A 25900-nucleotide genomic window follows, 5' to 3' on the forward strand; every position below is an offset into this window, starting at 1 on the left:
AAGGAGGGGGTAAGCTGCAGAAAGGCTTAGCCTAATGATTAGAAGTGTGACAAGAGATGCAGAGCAACATTGACAGAGTTATCAAGTCAGCACAGATGGTGGGGTGACAGGGGCCGCTGCCGAGAGACACCCAGCTGGGCAGCACCTACCTGTTATTAAAAAAACACCAACACCGGATGTAGAGCGGAGATCCCTACAAACCAAGCCTCTTTCTTAGAGCTGGGCACGTCCCAGTCACACGCCCACTTTCAGCAGTCTGGGGTTGAAGGAAGCCTGCTTCTCAGTGGCTCCTCCCATGCGCTCACAGCTACCCGTGGAGCCTTTCCTGCTTCTTTCATCGAACCTGCCTCCTCCTGCCTAGAGACTTCGAGTATGGGGGCAGGGAAAACCTGAAATAGGAATTTGATGGCTGCTTAAGGATGGCCAAGAGTTTGGAGAAAACTAGAATCGTGCAAAATTAGAATTATAAAAAGACTCTGTCAGATCCCTAGGTTTGCCCCAGCCTTGGGAGGGGAAGATGAGCAGGCTGACCCAGCCAGTTGACAGACCTGCTTTCCCAGAATACCTTTGGGGTAAATTGATCTGTTGTTGAAGGACTCTGTGTTCCCCAATCTGGGGTAACCTTTGAGCTCAGCATCTATGATGGTTAAAATTAGATCTAGGGTCACTGAAGAGACAAGCCTCTCCGGGTACTAGTCAAGGATTATCTAGATTAGAGAGGGAAGGCACACATTAGCTGTGGATGTACCGTTAGCTGGGATTCTGGATTGAACAAAATGAAAATGAGCTGAGTACAAGAGTTCACTGCTTGCTACTTCCTGCCTCAGGATGCAATGTGACCAACCATGTCCTATTCCTGTCGCCATGCCTACCCTGGTGCTGCGCTGCATCTCTTTGTTTTGTTTTGTTTTGTTGTTTTTTGAGACAGGGTTTCTCTGTGTAGCCCTGGCTGTCCTGGAACTCACTCTGTAGACCAGGCTGGCCTCAAACTCAGATTAAAGGCGTGAGCCACCACCGCCCAGCTGCGCTGCATCTCTTTGAATTAAGCTAAAAATAAATCCTTTCTGCCTTAAGTTGGCTTTGTCAGGGAAACTGTTGCGTGACAGACTTTTGTAAGGAGACACAACACACACACACACAGTCTACTCACTCCACATAGATGGGCCATGATAAACCGAAGAAAGGCTGCCACCTAAGTCCAAACTTGGTGGACCAATGAGTTTTACTGAGGTTACTTACAGAATATGAGAGAGGCAATTTTTATAAGAGCAGAAATTAACTCAAAGACAGCTGTGTCGCCAAAGCCCACAGGGCACAGCCTGCAGGCGCTCAGCGGGTCTCTGCTTCTTCCAGTCTGTCTGTCTTGTCGAAGAGTGACTCTAAGTGGCTTTTACTGTGCAAAACATACTATGTACATACTATGGTGGTTTAAAAGAGAATGACCTCATAGGCTCATATATTTGAATGCTTGGTCACCAGGGAGTGGAACTGTTTGAGAAGAATTAAAAGGTATGTCTTTGTTGGGAGAAGTGTGTCAATTTGGGTGGGCTTTGGGGTTTTAAAAGCCCACACCAGGCCCAGTGTTGCTCCCTCTCTCAGCCTCCAGCCTATGGGTCAAGATGTAAAGCTCTCAGGTCCAGCTCCAGAGCCATGCCTGACTATTTCCATCTGTGATGATAATGAACTAACTCTTTAAAGCTGTAAGCAAGTCCCCCAATTAAATGCTTTCTTTTATAAGAGTTGCTTTGATCATGGTATCTCTTCACAGAAACTAGCACATACTAGCAGTGTTAACAGTAATTAAGGCATATATATACTCTTGGAAAAGAAGGGTCCTAGGAAATCTGGTCAGTTTCAGGGACTTCCTAAAGCTGTTTTGAGTTGTTTACTTCTTGACTTAATGAGCTTCCCTGCAAGGTAGAGCGTTTCAATCTCAGAGGAACTGTTGCTATGCAACATTCAGCCATGTGCAACCTCATGCAATTGTTTTTGTAGGCATAAAAGATCCAAGTTGAGAGAGTCTTCCACCACCCTCCCAGAGATCTATTTAGGCCTGTGTGGCGGATCAGAGTCCTGCAAGGTGGCCCTGAGAAACCAGTCTGAAGCTCTGAGGGTGAAGACTCGTTTGCAAGGGAGACTTCAGGATATGGAGGTGCCCCAGCCTGGAGATGTCTACTGAGGAAATCTGCATGCGTGGGGTGGGTCTGACTCAAGAGAGAGGTTGTGCTGCAGCTGGAGAGGCATGGCCACCTAGACTCCTTAGCACCCAGATGATTCACGATGTGTAGCTCCAGGATTTGGTGTTTTCCCTTCTGAGTTTCATTCAGTCTCGCTTTGGCCCAGTCATTCCCATTAACACTCATTCCCCCCCCCCACTTAGAATGGGGGGTGTTTACTTGTGTACCAGGGAACACTAGTATGTGACTCACTTTTTATTTTTATAGGAGTTCACAGTTAAGAGATTGCCTTGAGTCTCTGAAAAGACTTTGGACTTATAAATTGTGTCAATACACAAAGACTTTTGAAGTTGTGCTGAGTGCATTTTTGCATCGAGAGGCCCAGGAGCCTACGAGAACAAAGGTGTAGGAGGGTATATCTTAAAAGTGATAGGTTTGGGTGCCAGGTTGACCGGAGTAAACTTGTGACAATTACTTCTGATTGTGGATCCAGAGTCACTGAAGAGACAAACCTCTAGGAACACTTGTGATATAATATCTAGATTAGGTTAACCTCTGGGTATGCCTATAGGGGATTATCTATATTAGGTTATCTATATCAGGGAGTTCCCCTTTAAATTGGGTGGTACTATTTCTTGAGCTGGGCTTCTCAACTGAATATAAAAGAAAAACAGAGATAAGTCCAAGCAATCATCAGTTAGCTGTCTGACTGTAGGTGCCTCCTGCTCCTTCCACCACACCTTCTCTGCCATGATCGATTGTATCTCTTTGAAATGTAAGCCAAAATAAATTTCCCTTCCTTAAAATTATTTTGTCACAAATGAGACCATAATATAATATCTGTGTTACTCAAGACGAGGCTATGTCTAATCTGGGCCCTGATGAGTTTTGTTTGTCATGGGGACTGTCCAAAGACAGGAGAGAAACTCTTAACCAGAGTGGGCAGGGTCCTATCCACCTTCACACAAAGGGCAATGGCTCCCTCAAGTTGGGGTACATCATCCTGTGCTGTGCGATATTTCGTTGTAACATAATCCTATGACCAACCCAGGGAAAGGAGCCTTAACAGGACAATTCTAGACAATGTAAGGAGACAATAGAGTGCCGTTCGAGGACTCTGAAATCCCAGCCTTGGACAGTGCTTGTCTCCATCCTCAGGATGTACCAGTCTGGCTTTCACAAGCTGCCATCCCCACAAGGAAATGTGACAAAGGGAGAGTCTGAGTTGCCCACTCCTGTAAGATTTCCTGAGGACCCCAAATCTACCTACAAATAGTCTTCAAGTGTTTCTGCTTACCAGGCACCTCAGAGATGACTGGCATACTTGTGATGTGCATGCTGTCAGACAGCATGGGTTGAGGACCCAGCTGTCACTCATTAGCTGAGGGATTTTCAACAGGTCACCTAACTTCCATTTCTTCATTTGTTAATGGGCCTGCCCATAGGAAGCTCTGGGTTAGTTGTACTGGTCACACATCTCTGGGTTTCTGGACCATATGAAGGATTTATTCAAGGGATTCAGAGGCCATGTGCCAAGCAGAGAACAGGATGCAGTCAGTGCTGCAGAACTGGTGGGTTTTCCTCCCATCTCTGTCTTCTTTGCCCATCTCTGAGTCAGATGAGGTCCTGAGCTACCCCCCTGCTACCTCTCGCCCCAAAGGCAGCCAACTCTGCACTGGACACAGCCTTTCTTTAATGAAATCACAGGATGTCTTGACACAAGGGACCAGTATGCTCAGGAAGGTGGCGTTAATCCGATGCTAAGCTCTCCTCTCCCCCTTCAAATGCGGTTCCAGGCAAAGGCTGCTGTGCTAGCCGGAGGGCTCAGAAGATGTCAGAGACGATATAGTCAGTATGAACGCCATCAAGCAGTCCAGCTCCATTGTCGTGGACAAACCAGCAAGGCACTTCTATTCCATGTCTGGGGTCCTTGCTGTAGTCTTTTTGCAACCCTCTGGAGACAGGCAAGATATCGTTGTCCCTCTTTAGACCTCCCAGGAAGCTCACCTTACCCACATGATACCAGGAGGAAGGCCTAGACTTATGATAGGAAACAAAACGCAGTCAAGAGCAGAAGCGCTGGTCACCAACCCACTCACCGGGTGACTGTCAGCTGCCGATTCTTCACTGCCATTGTGGCATCTGTCTTGGTAGGATCAGAGCCTGGGTGGAGGTCAAATACTTCAAAATCCAGTGGGGAGAAGAATTGGCCTGCAAAGGTATGTTGGAGGCCGGGGTTACTGATGAAGGGAGAAAAAGAGGGGATAACAGAAATGCTACACTGATCTGGTGACCAATGGCTGCCACTCATACGAGGTCCCTGGTGACCTCTGACCTTTCTGTGAATTAGGTGTTTCTCCCTAACTCATCCCTGGCTCACTTAGCTTTTGTGTCACCCTACATTGGGTCACCATCTCTAAGAGGGACAAGACCCTCACTAAACAGACCATCTCTGAAGCCCTGAAGAGCTCTGAAGATCTAGAGATCAGCCTGTCACTGAGGGCCCATGAACACACACCGGCTTGGGGAGCACCAACACACAGTTCTGCCTGGCTGGCCAGTCATACCCAGTAGCCCCTGTGTCCGGGCTGACATCCGGAAGCTATTCAGCACATAGAAGCCCAGGAAGTCCTGGTGGACTGCACTCCCCTTCCATGTTCTATGCAGGACAATCTCAAAGGTAGCGCCGTCATCCACAGACACCACCAGGTTCCTCTTCTTGTTGATGGTCACCACTACCCTGCAGGGCCAGGCAGGCATCAGAACAGGATTAGCTGCCTTCAACTTCTGGGACCCAGATATTACACCTATCCCCTGGTGGCCCTCACTCTGAGAGGTCTGCGTGCTATTTGTGGTCCCTCCCATATGTCTCTGTCCCGTATGCCTTAAAATGTACCAGGCTCCATGCCAAGTCCTCTAGGTAAACTGAGTGGCCCAATTTTCACTCTGACCTTGTGAAAGGACCAAGGTTCAGAGGGACTAAGTAATGCTCTCAAAGTCATGTAACTAGTAATGAGTGGCCATCTGAGTCTGGGTCCTATGAATCCCACTCATTCCTGAATCTTCCATCCTGGTCAGAACACCTCTTCCTGTAGCCATGCTGGTGCCCTGAGGACTTGGTTAAATAAATGAATGAGTAAAGGAAGGAACAGACATGACAGGGCCAAAAAGGAAGCCCAGAGGACTGGAATTCAGTGCTATACGTAGGAGGGCTGTGGGGAGGGAATGGCCCTTGTGCCAGCCTGGGACTGGCTTTGCTTGGTGATGGTGGGGCTGGGGTTCAAGGCTCCAGTCCCAAAGCTCATGCCCAGGAACTGAGAAAAAATGGACATTGGAACAGTCCAGAGTCTGGACAACTGTCCAGGACTTATGGATGTCCCTTGGTCACACTGCTTAGGAAGTGTGAGCCCTGAGACTCAGGCGACACAGTTGGGATGAGATCTCTGGACCTTGACCTATGTCACAATGTGTTTCCTTCCTCCTGCTCAGGCCAGGCCTAGTTACCCATCCTTCTGCAGCACAGCCTGATCCCTCCAGGAGAACACAGGCCCACCAGAGCTGGGGTTCAGTGTAATGTTCCGAGAAGTCACTTCCAGCTGAAAGTCTGATGCGGGACTTGAGATCCCCAGTCTCCCGAAATATGTGCTCTCATGCTGCCCAGGGCTGCTGGCTTTGTTCCCGATGAGCTGCCCATTCACTGTGAAGCCTGCAATGGGGTGAGGAGCCATCCTTTGGCATCCCACATATCTGTCTCAGGAGGTCCCCTTCATGCTATAGGCCATGTCACCTCCAAAACTAGCCCTGCTCCCAAGAGCACCTGCGCTCCTTTCCTGCTCCTTCCATCCACACTATAACTACTAGATACCCTATATTCAGCTTTCTCTTCTGAACTCGGGACTCCAGAGGAAAGAAATGGACATCCTTCTCACACAGGGACAGACTGACAGGAGGTCTGGAAATGCATTTGCCAGACCCTGAACAGCCCTATCCTCACTGACCCCAAGTTGAGTCTCCTGCTCCAAAATTGACACTCTGAGAAACAGATCTCGAATTGCTTCCTCCCTTCCTTTCCCAGCTCCTAGTTAGTGCTCAGCAGACATGGAGTTGGATGGATGGATGAAGAGGGGGTTTAGGGATCAGGAAAGCCTTCCTTAATATAGCCTGGCTAGAGAAGTGCTTTCCAGCTCTGTACAGCCATGATCATGAGCAAGTGCCTCAGGACCTGTGTGATGTTCAGGCCCTGATATGATACAGAGGCTCCTTTAAAAAAAATTCCCAAGGATGTCAAGAGAGCAAGGCCTGAGCATTAGACTATGTATAAGGTTCATTTGGTTATGGGTTCTGTGTGTTGTATGAGTCACACACTCATAGGTTAGTCAAGGACATGGAGTAAGAGGAAGGTGAGAGATGCCTATCAAGTAGACAATATGCAAGGCAGAAGGCAGTGAAGGCTACCCCAATAGTTTCTGTTTAACTAGAGAAGGTATAGGAACACTGGCTCTGCCCCATCTGGCAGAGGGTACATTCCCCACCATACCTGTGTCAGGGTCCTGCACTAGGTTCAGGATCACACCAGGTTCCTCATTGATGTTGAAGCACAAGCTATCATCTTTTGAGGGTACATAGATGATGAAGTGGGGATCCGTGTCCACTGGGAACACAATATGGAGTCTGTTCCATTGGGGGTTGGTTCGATGGAGTCGATTAGGGGAATCCTTCAGACCCTCCCAAGACTTACCACCTGTCACGCGGGATGGCAACTTTGAATCTATGGGGTGGGCTGTAGGAGAAGGCTGTGTGGCTGACAGCACAAATGCTGTAGGTGAGAACAAATGGTAGTAAGAGGTGGGGCAGCACAGTCTCCTAGAGCTAGACCAATACCCCTATCCATGCATCTGGCCTGACACTACAAACAATGGGGGCACTAAAGCAGCACACATGCTCCATGCCTCTCAAGATACAGGTACAAAAGTTTGGTCCTATGAGATGGCCTGGCCCCCTATGTCTTCTATAATGGGGACCCTGGGGAAGCCAGGTCTATACTGTGGGATTGTCCCTAAGGAATCCCACTGAGGCACTGAAGGGAATCAGGGCTAGTGATAACCAGGGTTTTTGTCAGAGCTAAGTGCTCAGTTGGAGAGTCAACAGGTTAAGTAGTAGGAAGGGATGAAGAAGGAGGTCCCCAAGATGGCTGGCACTTACTTCTTCTCGGTCCCACCATCTCTGCAGAAGACAAGGAAAACAGTGTTACTCTGACACCCAACCCCACCTCCAGGGCATGCAGCTCACTCCACAAGTGAACCTCAAGCTGAGAGTTGAACTACTGTAGGCTCAGCCCTGCTGAGGTTGAGGGGCTTCTCAAATGTCCTCGACTTCCTCAGATATACACTGGGTGGAGGGGCTTGATGGAGAGCCAAGGGAAGGCTGGCAAGGGCTCATGAGGCATGAGGGATGCAACCCTGAGCTTGTCATGAAGGTAGAAGCCCAGGACAGAGTGGGGCCAGGGAAGGTGCAGGAGCAATGGGGTTTGTGCTGGGGGTGAGGGGAACATACAACACGCGTCAGCTTCCAGGTACTTGATGCCAGGTGTAAGCCAACAGGCTGAAAACTTACCTAAGGGTTGAGAATCTGAAAGAGTAAAGGAAAAGGATTAACCCCGGGAAGACTTTGGTACAGGACCCTGCTGACCATGGATCCCCTATGCCTGTACCATCCTGGGACTTGTCAATGGTGGGCTCCAGCCCATCCTCATCTGTCAGGCCTCTGATAGTCATAGAAGTCAGTGGCGTTACGAAATGATAGTCCAGTGACATCTTCAGGACCTGGGATGACAGGTTGGCCCTCTCCTCCCCTTCCATCTTCATCCTGCATGTGAGACGTGTGCTTGACTCCAAGGCCTCTGTACAAATGATGGCAGGCAGGCATGCAGCTTCCTGCCTGCTTGCTCACTCTCTGCCTCATTCATCAAATATCCAGGCACTCACAGCGCCCACCCGGAGCAATGGCTGTGCATCAGGAATCTCATGATTGTGAGACCTGTCGCAGGGTGGAGGCATGTGCCTCAGAGATAATCGGGAAGCTTACCTGCTACGGGACCATGGTAACCTGCCTCTCTGAGCTTTGTATTGCTCTCCCATTAAGTAGAGATGATGAAGAGACTCCCTCATAGATGATGAGGGCTAAATATGTCTGGCCACTGCAGCTCCATAGCAAGTGGCAGCCTGATTTGAGGAAGCTCAATGAGGCAAATGGGCTATCCTCTTCCAGAATCCCCATTCACATGGAAGACCCACACTGCAGACCCCGAGTAAAGCAGAGGGGAAAAGGACACCCGCTACCCTCGGTCTGCAGGCTCAGAACCACCATTCTGTCTACCAGGAACAGGGACTTGGACACACAGAGTCTACTCCTGGCAGCTGTGGGGACCTTACCGCTTAGCCAGGAGCTCCTGGATGGTGAGGTAGGCCCAGAGCCTCTCCACATGATTCTCTAGCATGTGGCCGCGCTCTCGGAGCAGTTTCTTCATCTCTTCCTCATCCACTAGGCAGGTTGCCTTGAATTCTTGTTTTTCCTGAGAGTTGGAAGGGGAGCAAGGCCATAAGCCATGACAGTACAAGCTCTGGGTGGTACCTGAGGCGCTGGCAAGCACCCTCATTTGGTCTCGGCATCTTCATTCTCAGTACCATCACCTGTCTGTTGCCTGCTGTCATTCTTGTTCACTCATTCATTCATTCATTCATTCATTCATTCATTTGTGTGTTCATTCTACAGATGCTGGCTAACTACCCCTTGTGAGCCAGGCTTAGCCTAGGCCTAAGACTCAGATGGACAGGAGGCCCAGGCCTGGCCCCATGGAGTCACTCTCTGTGGAAGAAGCCAACAAACCCTTACTGTTTCTGCTGTTCACTTCTCCCAAGGGTCGCAGAGTTCCAGCTGGGCTGCCCTGGCCAGCTTGCCATGGCCCAGGCATGTGCCAGGATTCCCAGCTACAATAAGGAAGTCTTTCCCAAAATGTCCTTTACCTAAACTCTCACATCTGGTACTAGGTGGGTTATTCCACTTACCCACAACACATACACACCCACTCAAGGCAGTGCTTGAGTCTGTGGTTCAGACAAAGCACAACCTAGAAAGCTGCACAGAGCCAGGCTAGATTCTAGCTAACTCTCTTCCCTCCAGGGAAGAGAGTCCTAAGCCCTCAACCTCACTATGGGTTGAATTCACATCCTGGAGGGTGAGCCGGGTCTCCTATCCCTAGAACCTTCCATACATGTGTATTTGGTTGCGTTCACTGTGCCAAGATGCTGGGCCTGGTACACAGGGTGTGTCCAGGAATGAGACCTAGTGAGAGCAGAGGCTGGCCTCTCATTCTCTCATGCTTGGGAGCAGGTGATGTGAGAAGTTTTGAGAGACCCTTCTAAGGCTAAGGGATGATAACAAATTAATGCCACCTTGGTTCCATTCCAGCCTGTCCAGTCCCTGGGCCTGGGCATATATGTCCTCCTCTGGGAGGAAGACACTACTATGAGAAGACACTACGTGGGATGGCCAGAAGGGGGAAACAGGAGTTTAGAGTGTCTAAGCACTGTCCAGTTTCTACAATCCCCCACTGTTCACCATTTACCCCACGAGCCTGAACATCAGCCTTAAAAGTGCTCAGTTTGTGGTCAGCAATGCGCCCAGCCACCACAATCTCCGAGCCGTCGTAGTACTGTTTATGTCGGTGCTGCGTTAGAGCCAAGACAGCGTCTGGAGGGTACTGCAGCTCCACATCTGTCAGCAGGGGGTTGGCTACTTGATTGTAGAAACCCTGCAGGGATGGAGAGGGAGTGTCCCTCAAACAGAGCACCCAGGAATCTGACCAGAAAAGTCTAGGAACAAAGTAGAATGCTGGAATTCCACTTGAGAGGGAGAATCTAGGCTCAGAGAGGTTAAGTAATTGCTTATAGTCATGTAATTGACTTCAGCTCTGGAAATCTATCTTCTCTAGGCTGATAGGCAAATGACCACCAAAGTCCCCTTGGCATGTTGATGATGGTGTGTGGGAAGGGTCAGGGAGACCTGTAGCTGTTGGGTGGCATCATGGTCCTCATAAATTCTCTGGGCCCATCCGTTGTTCTCAGTGGACATGACCTCCAGGAAGCTAAAGTCCAGGTCGTGGCCAAAGCCGAGGTTGTAGAGTGGGAACCTGCCCCGGATAGCGTTGCGGACATTCTTGAGGATCTGGGAACGGTCGGTCTCCCCTGCAGCCACACATCCAGGTAGTGATGGGATGCTAGATCTCAGGCACAGGGGGTCCCTAGAAGTCTTTGGAAAACACTTCCTGGGAGTCAAGGTTCCCATCCCTAGATCAACTTCAGTCCCCATTTACAACTGGAGGCAGCACAGGACAGCTGTGACGGCTGGAAACAGCTCACTGAAGGCCCTGCCCAACCATATGAACCCATCGCAGGCAGATGTGACTCTACACCAAACTCTCCTTGCCATAACCTGTGGCCCTGCCAGGCCACCCACTCCCTAAATTTGCCCAATTCTATACATGTCCTCTTTACTGGGCAGGCCCTGCCGAGATCTCTTCCTGCCGCCTTTGCTTCTTTTCAGCTCAGGGCTTACTTCTTCCAAGAGGCCTTTTCAGACCTCTCTGAAGCCAGGTGCCCCTTGTCAGGAGTTGCATAGCCCCATGACACCCTGATCCTCTAGCTTCCATGGTAGAGATTCTCTACATCAGTTTGAGGAGAGAGACACATCTCATTCTCTTGTTGTCTCTTTACAGCCCTTATCCTGGGCTTGGCATAATGTAGGTGTAAATCCTGCCCATCCTTTTGGCCCCTAAGCATCCCAGCTTCATACAAAAAGCACTTGCTGTTACCAAGTCACAGGACAGAGGCGCACCTCAGCGTTCCCACGGACTTTGTGGTCTGAACAGTTTTCAGACCAGCACTTGACTTTTTGCCCAGTAGCCTCCCCAACTGATGAATTTCCAGTATCAGCTTGGTCATTTCTGGAAGTGAGGAGATCACTGCATCTCAGGGCAGCCCCTGGGGGACTCACCTTCAGTGGGCTCTCCGTCTGTCAACATGATAAGAATTGAGGCTGGATTGCTGAGCTCTGGGTGGCTTCCTTGAGCTTTGTTTAAGATCTCGATTCCTCGGAGCAAACCTCCGTTCAGGTTTGTGGCTATAAAGGAGAAAATATAATATTACATGATATGATACGATATGAAATGACGATATAATAATAATTTTGGACCAGTGTACAGCCATATTCTAATGAAAGAGACACGATATCAGGCTATTCTGAGACCCCCTTCCTTACCTCCAGCCAAAGAAAAGCGCCGCACAAAGTCTTGAGCTGCTTGCAGATTGGCATTAGATGCAGGTACTAGTGAGCCCTGCCATGATTGCACTTGAGACCCAAAGAGAACCAGGTCAAAGTTGTCCACTGGCCTCATGTCCCCCAGGATCTTAAGGAGAGCCTCCTTTGTCTGCAAGGACAGGGAGTCAGAGGAGGGACAGAGCCACTAGATGGCTGAAGGATAGCTCTCTCCAGGAACTTAGGTAGCCGCTGTAGAAATGCACAGTGGACAAGCAGTCAGACAGCCAGCAAGGGAATAGCATCCTGATGGGATTTAGAGTGGGTGAGGGGCACAGAGAAGGCAAAAGGACCAAGTATAGGGAAAAGAGATGACTTGGAGTTTAGGTGTATCTAGGATCATTAAAGAGACCCCATCTCCTACTAGAGCTGTTTTTCTAGAACCTGTCTTGCCCAGTCATGGTTTCCCTGCCCATTGGGTAAAGCATTGAGAGCACTAGATGCCAGCTGCAGATCTTTTTATCACCCCAGAATCTTCATGGCATGGGCTTTCTCTACTGAGCACTTCTCCATGGGAAACCATGATCCTCTGTCTCAAAACTGAGAAGAGCTGTGCTCACCTGTACTTGCACAGCAAGGAAACTGGCTGATTCCCCAGTAGGGATTTCCAGTTACATCCCCTGCTCACTCTGTCCATCAGCACAAGTCCCAGGACTACAGCCAAACCTTCATGACGTGAAGGTGAGCCAGAAAAGCTCCAGCTGGGTGAGCTGCTCAAAGCTGCCATTTACCTGCTTCACTTTCTGGCCTTCCATGGAGCCACTGATGTCGATCACAAAAACCAGATTCTTGCTCATGTTGGTCAGGTTTTTGGGGGCAAAGAAATGTGTAAAGTAATTGTTGGCCACCTGGAACAGAAAAGAGGCAGAGAGGCCTTTCTCCCAGGCAACTTTCCCTGTCCTCTAGGGCTTGCACCATGAGCCTTAGGCTTACCAGGAGGTCACAGAGCTTGTCTCGATTGACGTCGTAGGTCACCTTGAAGTCTCCATTCAGCAAGGATGTAGAACATGTGGGGCAGGATTGCTGCTGGCTCACAGTGGGACGGAAGAGCACATGACCCTGAAAGCAAAGAAGGTGTGAGGCACCAGGGATGCAGATAGGATGTCTGCTAAACAGCTTAAGTGTAAGGTGTGTGTGTGTGTGTGTGCTTGCCTGAATGTGTTTGCCTACAAGCATAAGAGTAAGCCCAGTGGTGGGCCATTCTTCTAAGTTTGAGTGTATGCACTTGCCTGTAGTAAGAGAAAAGATGATTTTTTTTTTTTTTTTGCTCCTGAATTGTTGGGATTTCTATAATAACCACCAGCATTTCGGGTATAAAAACAAGATTAAAATAATAGCAGTATGATAGTGTAAAATATATCAGTCATCTTAAACTGTGGGATTAAAGGCTATAAAGTTTCATGATAGCAATGCCCATGATCCCATGATCCCAGCATTCAAGTGGCTGAGACAAGAGGATCTCTAGTTCAAGGCCAGCCTGGGCTACTCAGTGATATAGTGGATACGGTCTTTAAAAACAAAAAGTAAGACAACAACGTTGTGCATGGGAAAAAAAATAAGCCAACAACAACAACAACAACCCTCAGTCATTTGATTGGCAAAAGGCAGAGAGGAGAGGGAAGATGAGGACATCTAGTCTGAGTGATGTCCACATTCACAGAAGCTATGAGTGATCCACCACTTTCTCTGTTCTGCATTTTCTATGTTTTCTTTAAAGGATTTTAAAAGCTAATTAGCATGTTATAATAAGCTGTGTTCATCTTTTAAAGTAGAAGGCTTGACAATGACTCTTAGACAGAGGACCCCTCCCCAACCCTCTCAACAATAAGCTTGCTAACATTTCAAGGGATCTGGCTTTGTTGAAAGGGTATTCTGGATTTAGGGAGTGGTTCAGCAGGTAAAGCACTTGCTGAAAAGCTGGATGGCTGATTCTGAGCTTCAGAACCCACTGACAAGTAGAAGACAAGTGATCCACAGAGCTGTCCTCATCCCTCCAAACACATGCTTACGCACACATAAAAACAATTATTATTAATAATTTTTCAAATAATGAAAATTAAAGGTATCCTGGTGAATTGTAAGAGACACCTTTTTTCGGTGACTTATGGAGTCCCTGCGCAAAGGGTGTGAGAGCTGAAAGGTTGCTCTTGGCCTGGGTTAAGGGCCAGTTGGGAAGCAGAGCATTTGCAAAGCTCCATAATGGGCCAAGAACAGGACTTCTGGAGATCCTGGGTGGCCAGTGACAAGTCTTTGGATAGGTCACAGACCTTTCCAAAGTTGTGTGTCAAAAACAAAACAAAACAAAAAGCTAAGGGCTGTTTTATGTGACCCAGTGATCATCGATGGGCAGGATGTAGGCAAAGATGAAACTGGTACAAGTTGTCAAGACACAGCTAGTGCACAGAGACTAGTTCTTTCCTACCTCAGCTCAGGCTTTGCTCAGAAGCTGGAGACTACAACACTTCTGAGATTCCACCTGGATATATCCACTCATTACAGTTTGGATGTAGACTATCTTACTTAAAGACTCATATGTTGAAGGCTTGGTCCCTGATGTAAGCAGTGTTCTAAAGTCTGGCTTTGGGGACATGACTGGATCATGAGGTGCTACCTCCATCAGTAGATGGACTAATCCACTGACGAATCCAGAACATGAATAGATTACCCACAGTGGTGGATCACACCTGTAATCCCAGCACATGCGAGGGCAAGCCAGGAGGATTATGTGTTTAGGGACAGTCTAGGCTACATGATAAGACCCTGCCTTCATAAAACATAACACAATTTACAAAACTGAATAGACTACTGGTCTGTGATAGAACAGAGAAAAGTAAAGCTAGGTTGGAGGAAGTTGGTTGGACGCTGGAAAGGTGCCTTTGAAAGTTACCTTCCTTCCCCTCCCCCTTCCCCCTCCTCCTCTCCCCCTCCCTCTCTCCCTCTCCCTCTCTCTTTTTCCCCTACCCATTTTCCCTTCTCCCTCCCCAACCCTGCTTCCTGGCTGCCTAAGCTGAACAACCTCTATTGCTGCATGCATTTCTGCCATCATGTTCCCCCACCATGTTCCAGAAACAGCGGAGCAAGCTGATCATGGATTGAGACCTCAGAAACCATGAGCCAAAATAATTCCCTCTTCCTTGAAATGCTTTCTCTCAGATATCTGCCACAATTGATGAAAAGTCTGACTATTATTCATCAGGACCACCTGGTCCCGTGCCCAGCCTGGATATCTTATAAAGGCTGAGCTGAACTGAGAAGTCCCTAAGGGTCCATCCCCACCCCATTGTTCTTCACATACCTTTTTCCCTGAGAAAGACTTCTTGATGGTTTGAGCAGCCAGCTCCTCGCTGAGGAAGGAGGCCTGAGCGTCCAGCTTGCTGATCCCCTGGGGCTCAAAGATGTCCACATCAATCTGCACCACGGAAGCCAGTTCTGTGCTAAAGCCCATTTGGGCTAGCACCAAATTTCAGCCAAGAGACCTGTGGACCTGCCTTCCGTGTGCAGTATCCACCCAGCCCTTAGCAGGGCCTGGATCATCATAGTCAGTCTAGAAATACTAACTGAAGGATGTGCATGCCTGAATCCTTGTATTTTGGGGCCTTGGCTAAGGGAGAGGGCTGAACCATTGCTGGAAGCCACAGTGGGGGTAGAGGTGGGAGAAAGAGAGAGGGGAGTCCTGCCTGGGGACTTGCAAAATACCTCAAAATGGTGTACCAGCTGCTTGGGCCTGACTTTGATGACGATGTCATACTGCATCAGTCTCCTCTTCAGTACCTCCTCGTAGGTGAGTTGGAATGTGGCCTTGCTCCGGGCTCCAACAGTGATGTGGATGGTGAACTGCTCCATATTTCTGCCCGAGGCTCTGAACATGTCACCAGAGGCAACAATAGGCAAAGGGTGACATGTACACTTTCAACACCTAAAGCATGTCCCTCAGAACCAGTTCTCTTATTACCACACCATCCCCCAAGATTGCCTCAAGTGGATAATCAAGGCCAGAGCTCAAGGATGACACCCACTTCTCCACAGACTGAAGAAGATCACACGATCACACGTACTCCACCCTAGCCTCAGATGCCAGCTTAGACAGGTTTATTCAAGCTCCCTACCCAATAACACCTCTCAGTCCCTGGGTAGAAGGAAAGCCCTGGAGGCTTGGCTACTAAGACCCTGTGCTTACCTGACAAGGCCAGCATTCTCCCCTAAAATGGCTGCCTTCCGGTACTGCTTCCATGCAGTCACTTTGTCCTTTATGTCCCCAATGAATGCCTTCCCATCCGCTGTTCTGCACGAAAGGGAAAAGTCCCCAGTGGTGGTGGCCCGACCTCACTGCCTGGGTTGTCCTTTGTGTTGAGTATGCTGAGCCTAAGACCCTGTCCACACGACTCCTTGAAAAGGAAGTCCTGCTGTCTGCTGCCTTTACCGTCCATTGCTCAGAGGGCTCATGGGAAGACGGTAGGTACCCATGGTCACAGAGGCCACATCACTCACTGGCTTTGCTCCCTAAGTCAAAAGCTTTGGAAACAAGCAGTCAGAGGTTCTGATTTTTTGTGTAGGTAGGAGATGAGGACTGTAATGGACCTCCTTCCTCCTGCCCCTCTAAGCTGCGCCAAGTGAGGCCTGGCTACTCTGGCCTCAGGCTGAGCAGGTGAATGGACACAACCCGATTAGAGTGTAGGAGTTAGGCAGGGCATGCACGCACATGGCAAAGTCGCTGATGAAGGCTGTCTTGGGGATTTCCACATCAAAAGCCACTTCCCTGACTTTATCAGCATTGTTGACCACTTGGCTGGTGATGACGTAGTGGGCAAAGCGAGAGGTGACTTTACAATTGACTTTCAGGCTCCTGATGGACACACCATTGACTGTCTGAAGTAAATAATAATGATAATAATAATAATAATAATAATAATAATAATAATAATAATAATAATATAGCCGGGCAGTGGTGGTGCACGCCTTTAATCCCAGCACTTGGGAGGCAGAGACAGGTGGATTTCTGAGTTTGAGGCCAGTCTGGTCTACAGAGTGAGTTCCAGGACAGCCAGGGCTATACAGAGAAACCCTGTCTTGAAAAACCAAAAATAAATAAATAAAAAATAATGACAATGACAATAATAATAATAATGGGGGTTCTTCCCACTCTAGAGCAAGGTACCCAGATTCCCAAAGAATATACCAGACCTCCGAAGAAGACTCTGTTTCTTGGCTAGAGACATGAGGTCACATTTCAAGTGATGGGAGCCCCCTGCCTATTGCACTGCGAGAGGTATACAGGGATGGAGAAAGCAAACCGGCAGTAAGGGCCTCATCTCGGACTCCTTTGCCAAGACTTTAACTTACTGTGTCCACAGCCTGTCGCTTCTGCAAAACAAAACCACCGCTGAGTGTGAGTGGGGACGCTCAGGGACCCTGATCCATTTATTCAGGGGTGGGAATGGGGTCTGTGTTCTCTACTCCTCCACCTCCCTCCTGCTGCAGGGAGGCTCCCTCTTCAGGTGGGTCTGAGACGCTCATGTCCCTGATGCAGGAGCTGCAGCCCCAGGGGCCTGCGCAGGGACAGCTGCCTGTCTATGCTGAAGGGCTTACTCACATACCTGGCTGCCCTTGGGTCTGCCTGTTGCCAAGCTCAAAGCAGGCATGGCCTGCAGAGTGAGGAGAGGCAGCAAGCACAGCAACACCCGAAGCCCTGTGGCACCGTTCATGGTCTCCAGGCTCTCGCTTCCCCGTCACTCTCCTCAGACTATTAGTTAATACTGGGCTGGACAAACACAGTTTAAACATTAGACACAGTGGAGGCAAATAGCAGGATTTAGGGAATCAAAACTTGGCAGTGAGCTAGGACTGTAGCTCATTGGCAGATGGTTTGTCTACCATCGTTGGTAGGCAGCATGCACAGAGCTCTGGATTTAATTCCCAAGGGAGTGTGTGTGTGTGTGTGCGTGTATTCGTGTGTGCGTGTGTGTGTGTGTGTGTGTGTGTGTGTGTGTGTGTGTGTATGACAAAGAAAAAAATCAACGTGATAAGTGAAGTTGAAGAAAAAAAAAGTTTGCAGGCCCCGGGTGATGGCTCAGCAGGTAAAGAAATTTACTACAAAGCCTGACGACCTGAGTTTGAACCCTAGAACCTACATGGTTGAAGAAAAGAATCAACTCCCTCAAGTTGTCCTCTGACCTCCACTTGTGGGCTGTGACATGAATGTACATACACACACACACAAAGAGAGAGAGAGAGAGAGAGAGAGAGAGAGAGAGTCAGAAACAGAGAGAAAGACAAACACACAGAGGGAGATAGATGGAGAGAGAGACACAGAGAGAGAAAGCAACAAAAAATGTTCATGGCAGGTGAGCTTGGAGCTGAGCTGGATCAACAGCTGAGAGTGTTTGCTGCCTTTCCAGGGACTCAAGTTTAGTTTCCAGCCTCCGTAGAAGATGGTTTGTGAACTACAGGGGGTCAACACCCCCTTTTGGTTCCTGTGGGTACTGCATAGGCTCACATGTAGGGAAGATAAGTAACCTTTAAGAACATGACAGTGAATACCTTCTTCTTGTGAGCAGGCAGCTCAGGGTTGTAGAAAGTCCCTCCAAACTCCAGACTGCCCTTGGGGATGTATCTGCACTCCGTCAAGAAGGCTTGTGAAGCCCTCAAAGGCTTCATCTCCTGGCTCTAGGGCCAGGCAGCACCAGTCTCATACAATTGACATTTGGCAAGAGGTCAGAGGCGATACAATAGGATTTCTAAGCTTAATGAAGCTTTTCGTCCAAAATTCTTCAATAAACTTTTCAGTTGTGCTTTGGCCACAGATGTGGTTGGGTGCTGTGACACCCAGTTACTTGGTTCTGATGATTCAGGAAGCCTGGGGGAGGCACAACAGTGACCCATGCTCCAGGCATATTGCATCATCTCATTGACCTTGCCAGATTTGGAAAGAAAAACAGAAGTCAGCTTTGTCCTGCTCCCACCAGGCCAGCATGCTGTCACCATGGAAGACACCAATGGCAACACCTTTTTAGAATCAAGGCCTCTGGAAGCCTCATGTGGTTGTTCTTTATTGTCTAAGTTCTATTCATGTGTCTCTGGGATGGCCACACTTGAACTGAGGTCTCAGGCTCCAACGCCCATCATGTAGCTATAGACATGCCCTCTGCAGGGAAAGCAGAGTGAAGATCCAAGAGGGGAGAGTCCTCAGAGACCTGGCTTACCCAACAAGCTGCTCAGCTTTTTTATGCAAGCCCTGTCACCAACAAGCCACAATACACTGGGCAGCCATAGTCATTTGGTTAGGTCACCTGGGGTGGGATGTGACCCCAATGAGATGAAGGGGACCTTGTAGATCTGTTTGCTTATCCTGGACTTTGTCTCCCAGAGGCAGCTTCTGGGAAAAGGGTTTTGTCCTTAGTCCAGGGTGACCTTCTGACCTGTTTTCTGCCTTTGTGGAAGATTAGACAGGTCAGCATGCTTCTGTACATTTGGGGGTCTGTTTGTCCTTTACCAGCACGAAAAGAGCTGGTGGTAGGCTGGACACAAGGTTAGGAGCTGGGATACAAGGATGATGAAACTTAGTTGCCCTGATGTTATCAGTGAGCTGATGGAAAGGGAAGGAAACAAACCAGTGGAACAGTGGATCCCAGGGAGTGGCTGTAGGTTAGAGGTGCCTACAGATCTGTAGACCCTGGGAACTCATCTCCACAGAAATCAGAAGGTATCTGGGGAAGAGTGGCTCTTGGGAAGGTGAGCATGGGGAGAGGAAGGACTTTGGCAAGTGATCCAGGACCAGCTGGATGTAACAAGTGTGTTCAAATGTGTAACAGTTTGTTGCTGTTACAAACAGTAGGGGATGTAGGTTACAAGCTGACTTTGAGGAAAGTCAAGGAAGAAACTCCAAGCAGGAACATGAAATAGAAACCATGGGAGAATGCTACCTGGTGGCTCACTCACGGACCCATGCTTAGCTAGCTGAAGATTACCTGCGTAAGGTATGGTGCTGCTCACAGTGGGCTGGGCCCTCCTACATCAGTTAACAATCAAGACAACCCCCTGCAGACACTCCCACATGTCAATCTGCTCTTGGCCATCCCTCAACCAAGACTCCCTTCTCAGGTGATTCTAGGCTCGGTCAAGTTGACAGTTCAAAAAACTAGGACAGAGTATCTGAAGACCCTTAGCTTGTGTGGTGGAAAACACTGAGGTGCCCAAGACCGGAATGCTGAGAACTAGGTGCTGTGGTATACACCTGAAGTCCCAGCTACTGAGGCAGGAGGATGAGTTGAACTCAAGAGTCCAGGGAAGCTTGGGAAAACAATGAACACAAGCAGATTCTTGGCAGTTGAGAGATGAGTAATGCCAAATTCAGTTCGCAGAAGGAAACTAGGAGCATGCTTATTTGACTTCAGTGGTGGCAGGTGACAGAAAAGGACAAGAAGAGGGGAAAATGACCAGTCTGGGCATCTTATATGCCCCATTCTTTTGCTGTCCTCAACTTCCCCCAGGAGTTAGGTATTGTTACTCTCCCCATGTTCAGGATGAAGAGTGTGATTGGCCCAATCATGGCTATGGGAAGAGGAAATAGACAGGAAGCAGATGAGGTTGCTAAGGATTAAGCTTGAGGGCCTGGGAGGATGGCTGCCTCCCATTCTTGATGCTGTGCTCTCTGCGCCATAGACCCTCAGACTGTGAGCCAAAGGCAATCTCATCCCTTAAGTGGATTCTCAGCAGATATTTAGTGATGGCAACAAGAAAAGTAACTCATACAGCTGTGGGTGCAGCTCAGTGGCAGAGTGCTTGCTCGGCAGCTGAGAGGCCCTGGGTCTAATCCAGAGTGGTGCTAAAAACAAAACAACGACAACAAAAACAAAAAGAAAGAAAGAAAGAGAGAAGGAAAAAAAAGAAAGATGTGAAGAGGATGTAAAAAAAAAAAAAAAGTCACCATGCTCCATGCCTTTCCATCCCAGGTCCCTGCTCATTCTTCCTCACCTCATCCATGGTCCCCATGGGGCTGGCTGTGTAAAACTTATTCTGTAAACATCTGTTCACTATCCACATAGCATATGGATGCCTGCCTGCCCGTCTGTCTGTCCGTCCTTCTGTGTCTGTTTTAAAGCAGAGGTGCAAACAGCACAGAACCCGGGAGACATCAAACCAGAAGAAAGCAGAAGTCAAAATGGGAAACCAGTGTGGACAGGACAGTAGGAGAATCCGGAACATTCTAGAAAGGAAGAATGGAAAAGATTCCCCAAAAGGAAGATGTCCTCTTAGGAACTAGGTGCAATGGCACACGATTTTAATCCCAGCACTCAGGAGGCAGATGTAGACAGACGTTGAGTTTGACCAGCCTGGTCAGCAAAGTGAGTTCCAGGACATCCAGGGTTACCCAGATGACCCTATCTCAAAAACTAGCAACAGCCAAAAGTTGTCTTTTTAGGAAGAAGTAAAATAGATGTTGTCTCAGATGGTGCAAATATTGAGTCTTGAAGAGAATCAAAAGAAAACAAAACATTATCTACCCCAAACCCTAGATTATCACAATGGTTTGTAGCTCTCTCAAGAGTCACAATATGTGAACAGACAGACAGTATATCTGTGGTACTAAAAGTTCAGTGGAAGAATTGGTAAGAAAAAGCTGTCCAGGGCCTAGGGACATGGGTCAGATGGTAATGGCACGAGAACCTGAGTTTGATCTCCAAGAACCCACATAAAAGCCTCGCACTGAAGCATATGTATGCAACCCTAATGCTGGAGGTGCAGAGGCAGATCTCCGAGTTTGTTCACTGGTTACCCAGCCTAGCCAAATCAGTGAGCTTTGCGTTCTGTAAGAAACCCTGTTAAAAAAATAATGAATTTGAAGGGAAGTGATCGTTGCGGGAGCCAGATTGTCTGACCTGGGACCCTCGCGCGCCATGCCATCCAAGAAGATCTTCAAGCAGTGGCGGAGCTTTGAACAAAGAGTGGAAGATGTCTGGCTCATCTGGGAGCAGCACCCCATCAAGATCCCAGTGATTATAGAGCGATGCAAGGAAGCAGCTGCCCGTCCTGGACAAGATCAAGTTCCTTGTACCTGATCACGTGAACATGAGCGAGTTCATCAAGATAATTAGATGGCGCTTTGCAGCTCAATGCTAACCAAGCCTTTTTCCTCCTGGTGAATGGGTACAGCATGGTGAGTGTGTCCACGCCCATCTCTGAAGTGTACGAGAGTGAGAGAGATGAAGACAGCTTCCTGTAGGTGGTTTATGCCTCCCAGGAAGACGTTCAGAACAGCACTGGCTGTGGAAGGCTTCAATAATGCCTAATAGTTGTTAAACCCTTACCAAGACCAAAAGGGACTTTACCAGCGGACGCTGGTCAGATCACCACCCACAGATCAAAACGTAGGTACCCACATAGGGTATTAGGAACTGTTTATCACTCAGAAACTGAGTTCCACGCAAATGCATTCAGCTTGGAAACTCATCTAAACTAGGCTGTCTTGTGTTCAAACTTTAGAAGTTTAAAAATAAAGTATTTTGCATCCTAAGTTGCCAATAAAAAAAAATAATGAATTTGATTCCTGGCTTTCACATACATATGACACACATATACATGCAAATAATTGTAATAAAACCTTTCTTAAAAGTCTCCTTAAACCGGGCAGTGGTGGTGCACGCCTTTAATCCCAGCACTTGGGAGGCAGAGGCAGGTAGATTTCTAAATTCAAGGCCAGCCTAGTCTACAGAGTGAGTTCCAGGACAGCCAGGGCTACACAGAGAAATACTGTCTCTAAAACAAACAAACAAACAAAAAGTCCCCTTAAGGTGACAGTGAAAGAAAGATTGAGGGCTGGCGAGATGGCTCAGTGGTTAAGAGCACTGACTGCTCTTCCAAAGGTCCTGAGTTCAAATCCCAGCAACCACATGGTGGCTCACAACCATCTATAATGAGATCTGATGCCCTCTTCTGGGGTGTCTGAAGACAGCTACAGTGTACATACATATGATAAATAAATAAATCTTTAAAAAAAAAAAAAGAAAGAAAGATTGAAAAACTGCTCTATATCTAACTTAATAGCCTCAAAATCTGGCCAGGTGTGATAGTACACACCTTTAACCTCAGTACTTGGGATGCAGAGGTAGGCAGATCTCTGTAAATTTAGACTAGCACGAACTACGTTGTGAGGTCTAGGACAGCCAGAAGATCCTGAAATCCTACCTCAAAAACAAACAAACAACAAAATTCAATAAAAATGAAGAAAGAAAGAACATTTAAAAGCAATTTTTTTATTGTGCCAAAATTTGCAAAAAAATAAAGTTTCTTCTTTTTTTCAGTCTCTCTTAATAGCTCAAGCTGTACCTCAACTAGAAATTCTCCTGCATCTGCTTCTTGAATGCTGAGATTTACACAGTGTAACACTATACCCAACCGCTTCTATTTTTTTTTAATTTATCAATTGTGTGTGTGTGTGTGTGTGTGTGTGTGTGTGTGCTTGTGCTACTGTGTATGTGCATGTGCAGGTCAAAAAACAATTTATGTGAGCTAATTCTCTCCTTATACCATTTGGGTCTGATGGTGGAACTTAAAAGTCATTAGTATGAGTATCAACCTTTACCCCCTGAGCCACGTCACTGGCCAGTCTTTCTTATTTTTACCATTTATTTACTCTGTGTATGTATGTGTGTGCACATAGACATGCATGCCCTGCTGTGCAGCAGGAGTCAGTCCTCTCCTTTCACCATGTGGGGCCCAGGAATCTGTTTGAGTTCATCAGACTTGGGGTCAGGTGACAACTCACTGCTGCCAGCTACCATTTTGAAATGTGCCATTTAGTGGTATAAATACACTTATGGTGTCATCAACCATCAGCGCTCTCTCTGGACACTTTTAATTTTCCCCAAGTGAAGCTCTGCACTCCTTAAACACTAACTCCCAACTTTCACTCTTAAGAGCCAGGGAGACAGCTAACATTAGCAACAGCATTCTTCCTTCTCTCTCTGAATCTCCTTTCTCTAGGAACTTGTACAAGTGAAGGACACAGCGTTAGTCCTTTGAGACTACTTCATTTCATTACATAATACCCTCTAAGTCTTTCCATGCTATTGTATGTCAAAATTTGTTTCCTCTTATATCACTTTATAAGATACACACACACACATGCATACACACACATACATACATACACACACACACACACACACACACACACACACACACACACACATACACATGCCACAGATAGTATTATCTACTCACCCAATGATAGGAACTTAGGTTGTTCCCATCCATTACTCTTGGGAATATTGATGTGATTACAGGTGTACAAATATCTCTTTGAGTCCCTGCTTTTATTTTATGCATTTATTTATGGATTTATTTTTGGTGAATGTATCCAGAGGTAAAATGGTTTGATTACATGTGTAATTTTTTTCAAGGAGCCATGATACAAATTTCCATACAAGCTGAGCCATTTTACATTCTCATCAGCAATGCATCGTGCTAGTATTTTGTCTAAGCTCTGCCCCACAGTTACCTGGCAATGGCCAGGTATGCCTAACTCACTATAAAAGAGGCTGCTCGCTCCACCCCGACACTCTCTCTTGCTCTTGCCTTCTTGCTCCCATTCTCTCCTCTCACCCCTTCCTCCTTCTCTCCCCATTTCCCTCTCCCCTCTCTCTCTAAGTGCTCCTGGTCAGCCTCTACTTCTCTACTCCTCTTCTCTCTCTCTCTCTCTCTCTCTCTCTCTCTCTCTCTCTCTCTCTCTCTCTGCATTTCTCTGTCTCTACTACCCTCTCAATTCCCCTCCCCATGCCCTGAATAAACTCTATTCTATACTATATGTGGCTGGTCCCTCAGGGGGAAGGGATGTCTCAGCATGGGCCCTCGGAGGCACCTGCTTCCCTCATACCTGAGTACATGTCCACCAAAACGTATTCTCTCTCTTTATCATTTTATAAACACAACATATAGGGTCCTAATTTTTCCATAGCCCTTGGTCTATATCTTAATATATTTGAGTGCTTGCATCTGCCAAAATGCTCTAGTTACACATTTAAGATTGGCACATTTTTCGAAATGCCAATTTCCTCTCCATAAGAAAACCAAACAAAGAGAACCATAAATAAATATTGAATTCTAGTTAGTGATATCGCTAAAGATAAACAAAGGCAAACATTTGCTAGAGCAGAAGGGGCAGTCTGTTGTTTAGTAACTATTGACAGTAGCAGGAAAAGCTGAGCTTCATTCAGCTGTGCAGAGGTAACTGGGCCTTTTAAAACGAGAATGAGGGCTGGACATAGTGGCACACACCAATAAATCTACACTCAGAAGACAGAGCCAGGCCGATCTCTAAAACGCTGGGTTACATGGTGACAGAATGAGACCTCTTCTAAGACACACACACACACACACACACACACACACACACACACACACACACTCCAACAAGAAATGAAGGAAAAATAGAGAAGTGAGCAACGAGGCTCCTTAAAACAATGAAAAATTTCAAAGGTTTAGGAGCAAATGATACTATTACATGGCTATAAACTCAACACTCAAGAGTAGGAGTGCAAGATGAGCTGTAGAGATAGATCTTATCTCAACAACAGTAAAATAATAATAATAACAATAATAACAATAATAGTAGTTGGTCATTGTAAAAGCAATTATGCTGGCTGTATTTGCTGGTTGGCAGTTATAGAAGATGGGATTATATCTTCTCACACAAAATGGGAAACAGATGCCAAAATTTTTGATGATTACATTTCAAAGGAAGGGTTTTCTGTCTTGGAGGAAAGCATTTCTGGCTTGTAGAAGACATATGCATATATATCTCAACGGGACAGCGGGGTAATCAGTAATTGTACGTCTGTTTAAAAGCAAATTCCTCAGGCAAGGCAGGTAGCTCTTTTCGCAGTCTGTACTTTCACAGATAGGGGTTAAAAGGGGGCCTTAGTGCTCCGTGGAAGCAGCATGAAGTTCTGTCAAGTTTTTCAGGATGGTGGCTTTGCAATCATCCTGTGAGAGATCTTTGCAAGTCTCAATTAAGCAGGCTGAAACTTTTAGGGATGAAGTATACTGTTTTCACTGTACTTTGCAATGCATCAAAAAAGCAGGCGGAATACTAACATGCGACAAAACAAAAACATTATTGGTGAAATCTAAAGTTGACCACTCTTTCAACTGAACGTGAGCCAAGCATACAGCAGCTAATAGTTGTAGAACGAACGAACCATACTCGTAACTCGCTTAGAACCAGAAAGGATTCATTGAACAAATGCTGAACCAAAGCGCAGAAAGTGTGGCTCGGGAGCCGCTCTGGCCTCCCGGTAGGGAAGCTCTATGGCAGGTCCTCCGGGGCTGCGGAACCGCTCTGGCCGCTTCAGTGA

At 47.5% G+C, this 25900-nt stretch overlaps 1 protein-coding gene and 1 pseudogene across 2 annotated transcripts; one reads left to right on the forward strand and one right to left on the reverse strand.

The window, feature by feature from the left end:
* Positions 1–3853: 3853 nt before the first annotated feature.
* On the reverse strand, positions 3854–17268 carry Itih1 (inter-alpha-trypsin inhibitor heavy chain 1). 2 transcript variants are annotated; one of them, XM_031361438.1, is made up of 22 exons: positions 17144–17268; positions 16890–16910; positions 16249–16415; positions 15727–15831; positions 15246–15408; positions 14845–14958; positions 12483–12608; positions 12281–12397; positions 11493–11661; positions 11229–11354; positions 10239–10420; positions 9802–9987; positions 8609–8748; positions 7888–8042; positions 7791–7805; positions 7380–7400; positions 6916–6993; positions 6715–6828; positions 5682–5883; positions 4745–4917; positions 4277–4388; positions 3854–4131 (listed from the first exon to the last, which is right to left on the reverse strand). In XM_031361438.1, the coding sequence occupies exons 1-22, from the start codon at positions 17249–17251 to the stop codon at positions 4002–4004; spliced, it is 2724 nt and encodes a 907-aa protein (XP_031217298.1). In that variant the 5' UTR covers positions 17252–17268; the 3' UTR covers positions 3854–4001. The 2 variants fall into 2 exon arrangements, with proteins under 2 accessions (XP_031217298.1, XP_031217299.1); XM_031361439.1 differs by having other exon boundaries at positions 16249–16428; positions 16891–16910; positions 17144–17251.
* A 4174-nt stretch (positions 17269–21442) lies between these two features.
* On the forward strand, positions 21443–21835 carry LOC116085172 (annotated as a pseudogene).
* The last annotated feature ends 4065 nt before the right edge of the window (positions 21836–25900 follow it).

This window comes from Mastomys coucha, unplaced genomic scaffold (assembly GCF_008632895.1).
Source record: "Mastomys coucha isolate ucsf_1 unplaced genomic scaffold, UCSF_Mcou_1 pScaffold9, whole genome shotgun sequence".
Classification (NCBI taxonomy): domain Eukaryota; kingdom Metazoa; phylum Chordata; class Mammalia; order Rodentia; family Muridae; genus Mastomys; species Mastomys coucha.

Bases quoted from the DNA above. Each gene is read 5' to 3' on its own strand.
- Itih1 (XM_031361439.1), bottom strand. From the start codon at position 17,251: ATGAACGGTGCCACAGGGCTTCGGGTGTTGCTGTGCTTGCTGCCTCTC. The intron at 4,918-5,681 runs GTAACTAGGCCT...CTGGCCCTGCAG, and splicing joins GCTGTGCTGCAGAAGGATGG to GGTAGTGGTGACCATCAACA. The intron at 4,389-4,744 runs GTATGACTGGCC...ATACCTTTGCAG, and splicing joins CCGGACACAGGGGCTACTGG to GCCAATTCTTCTCCCCACTG.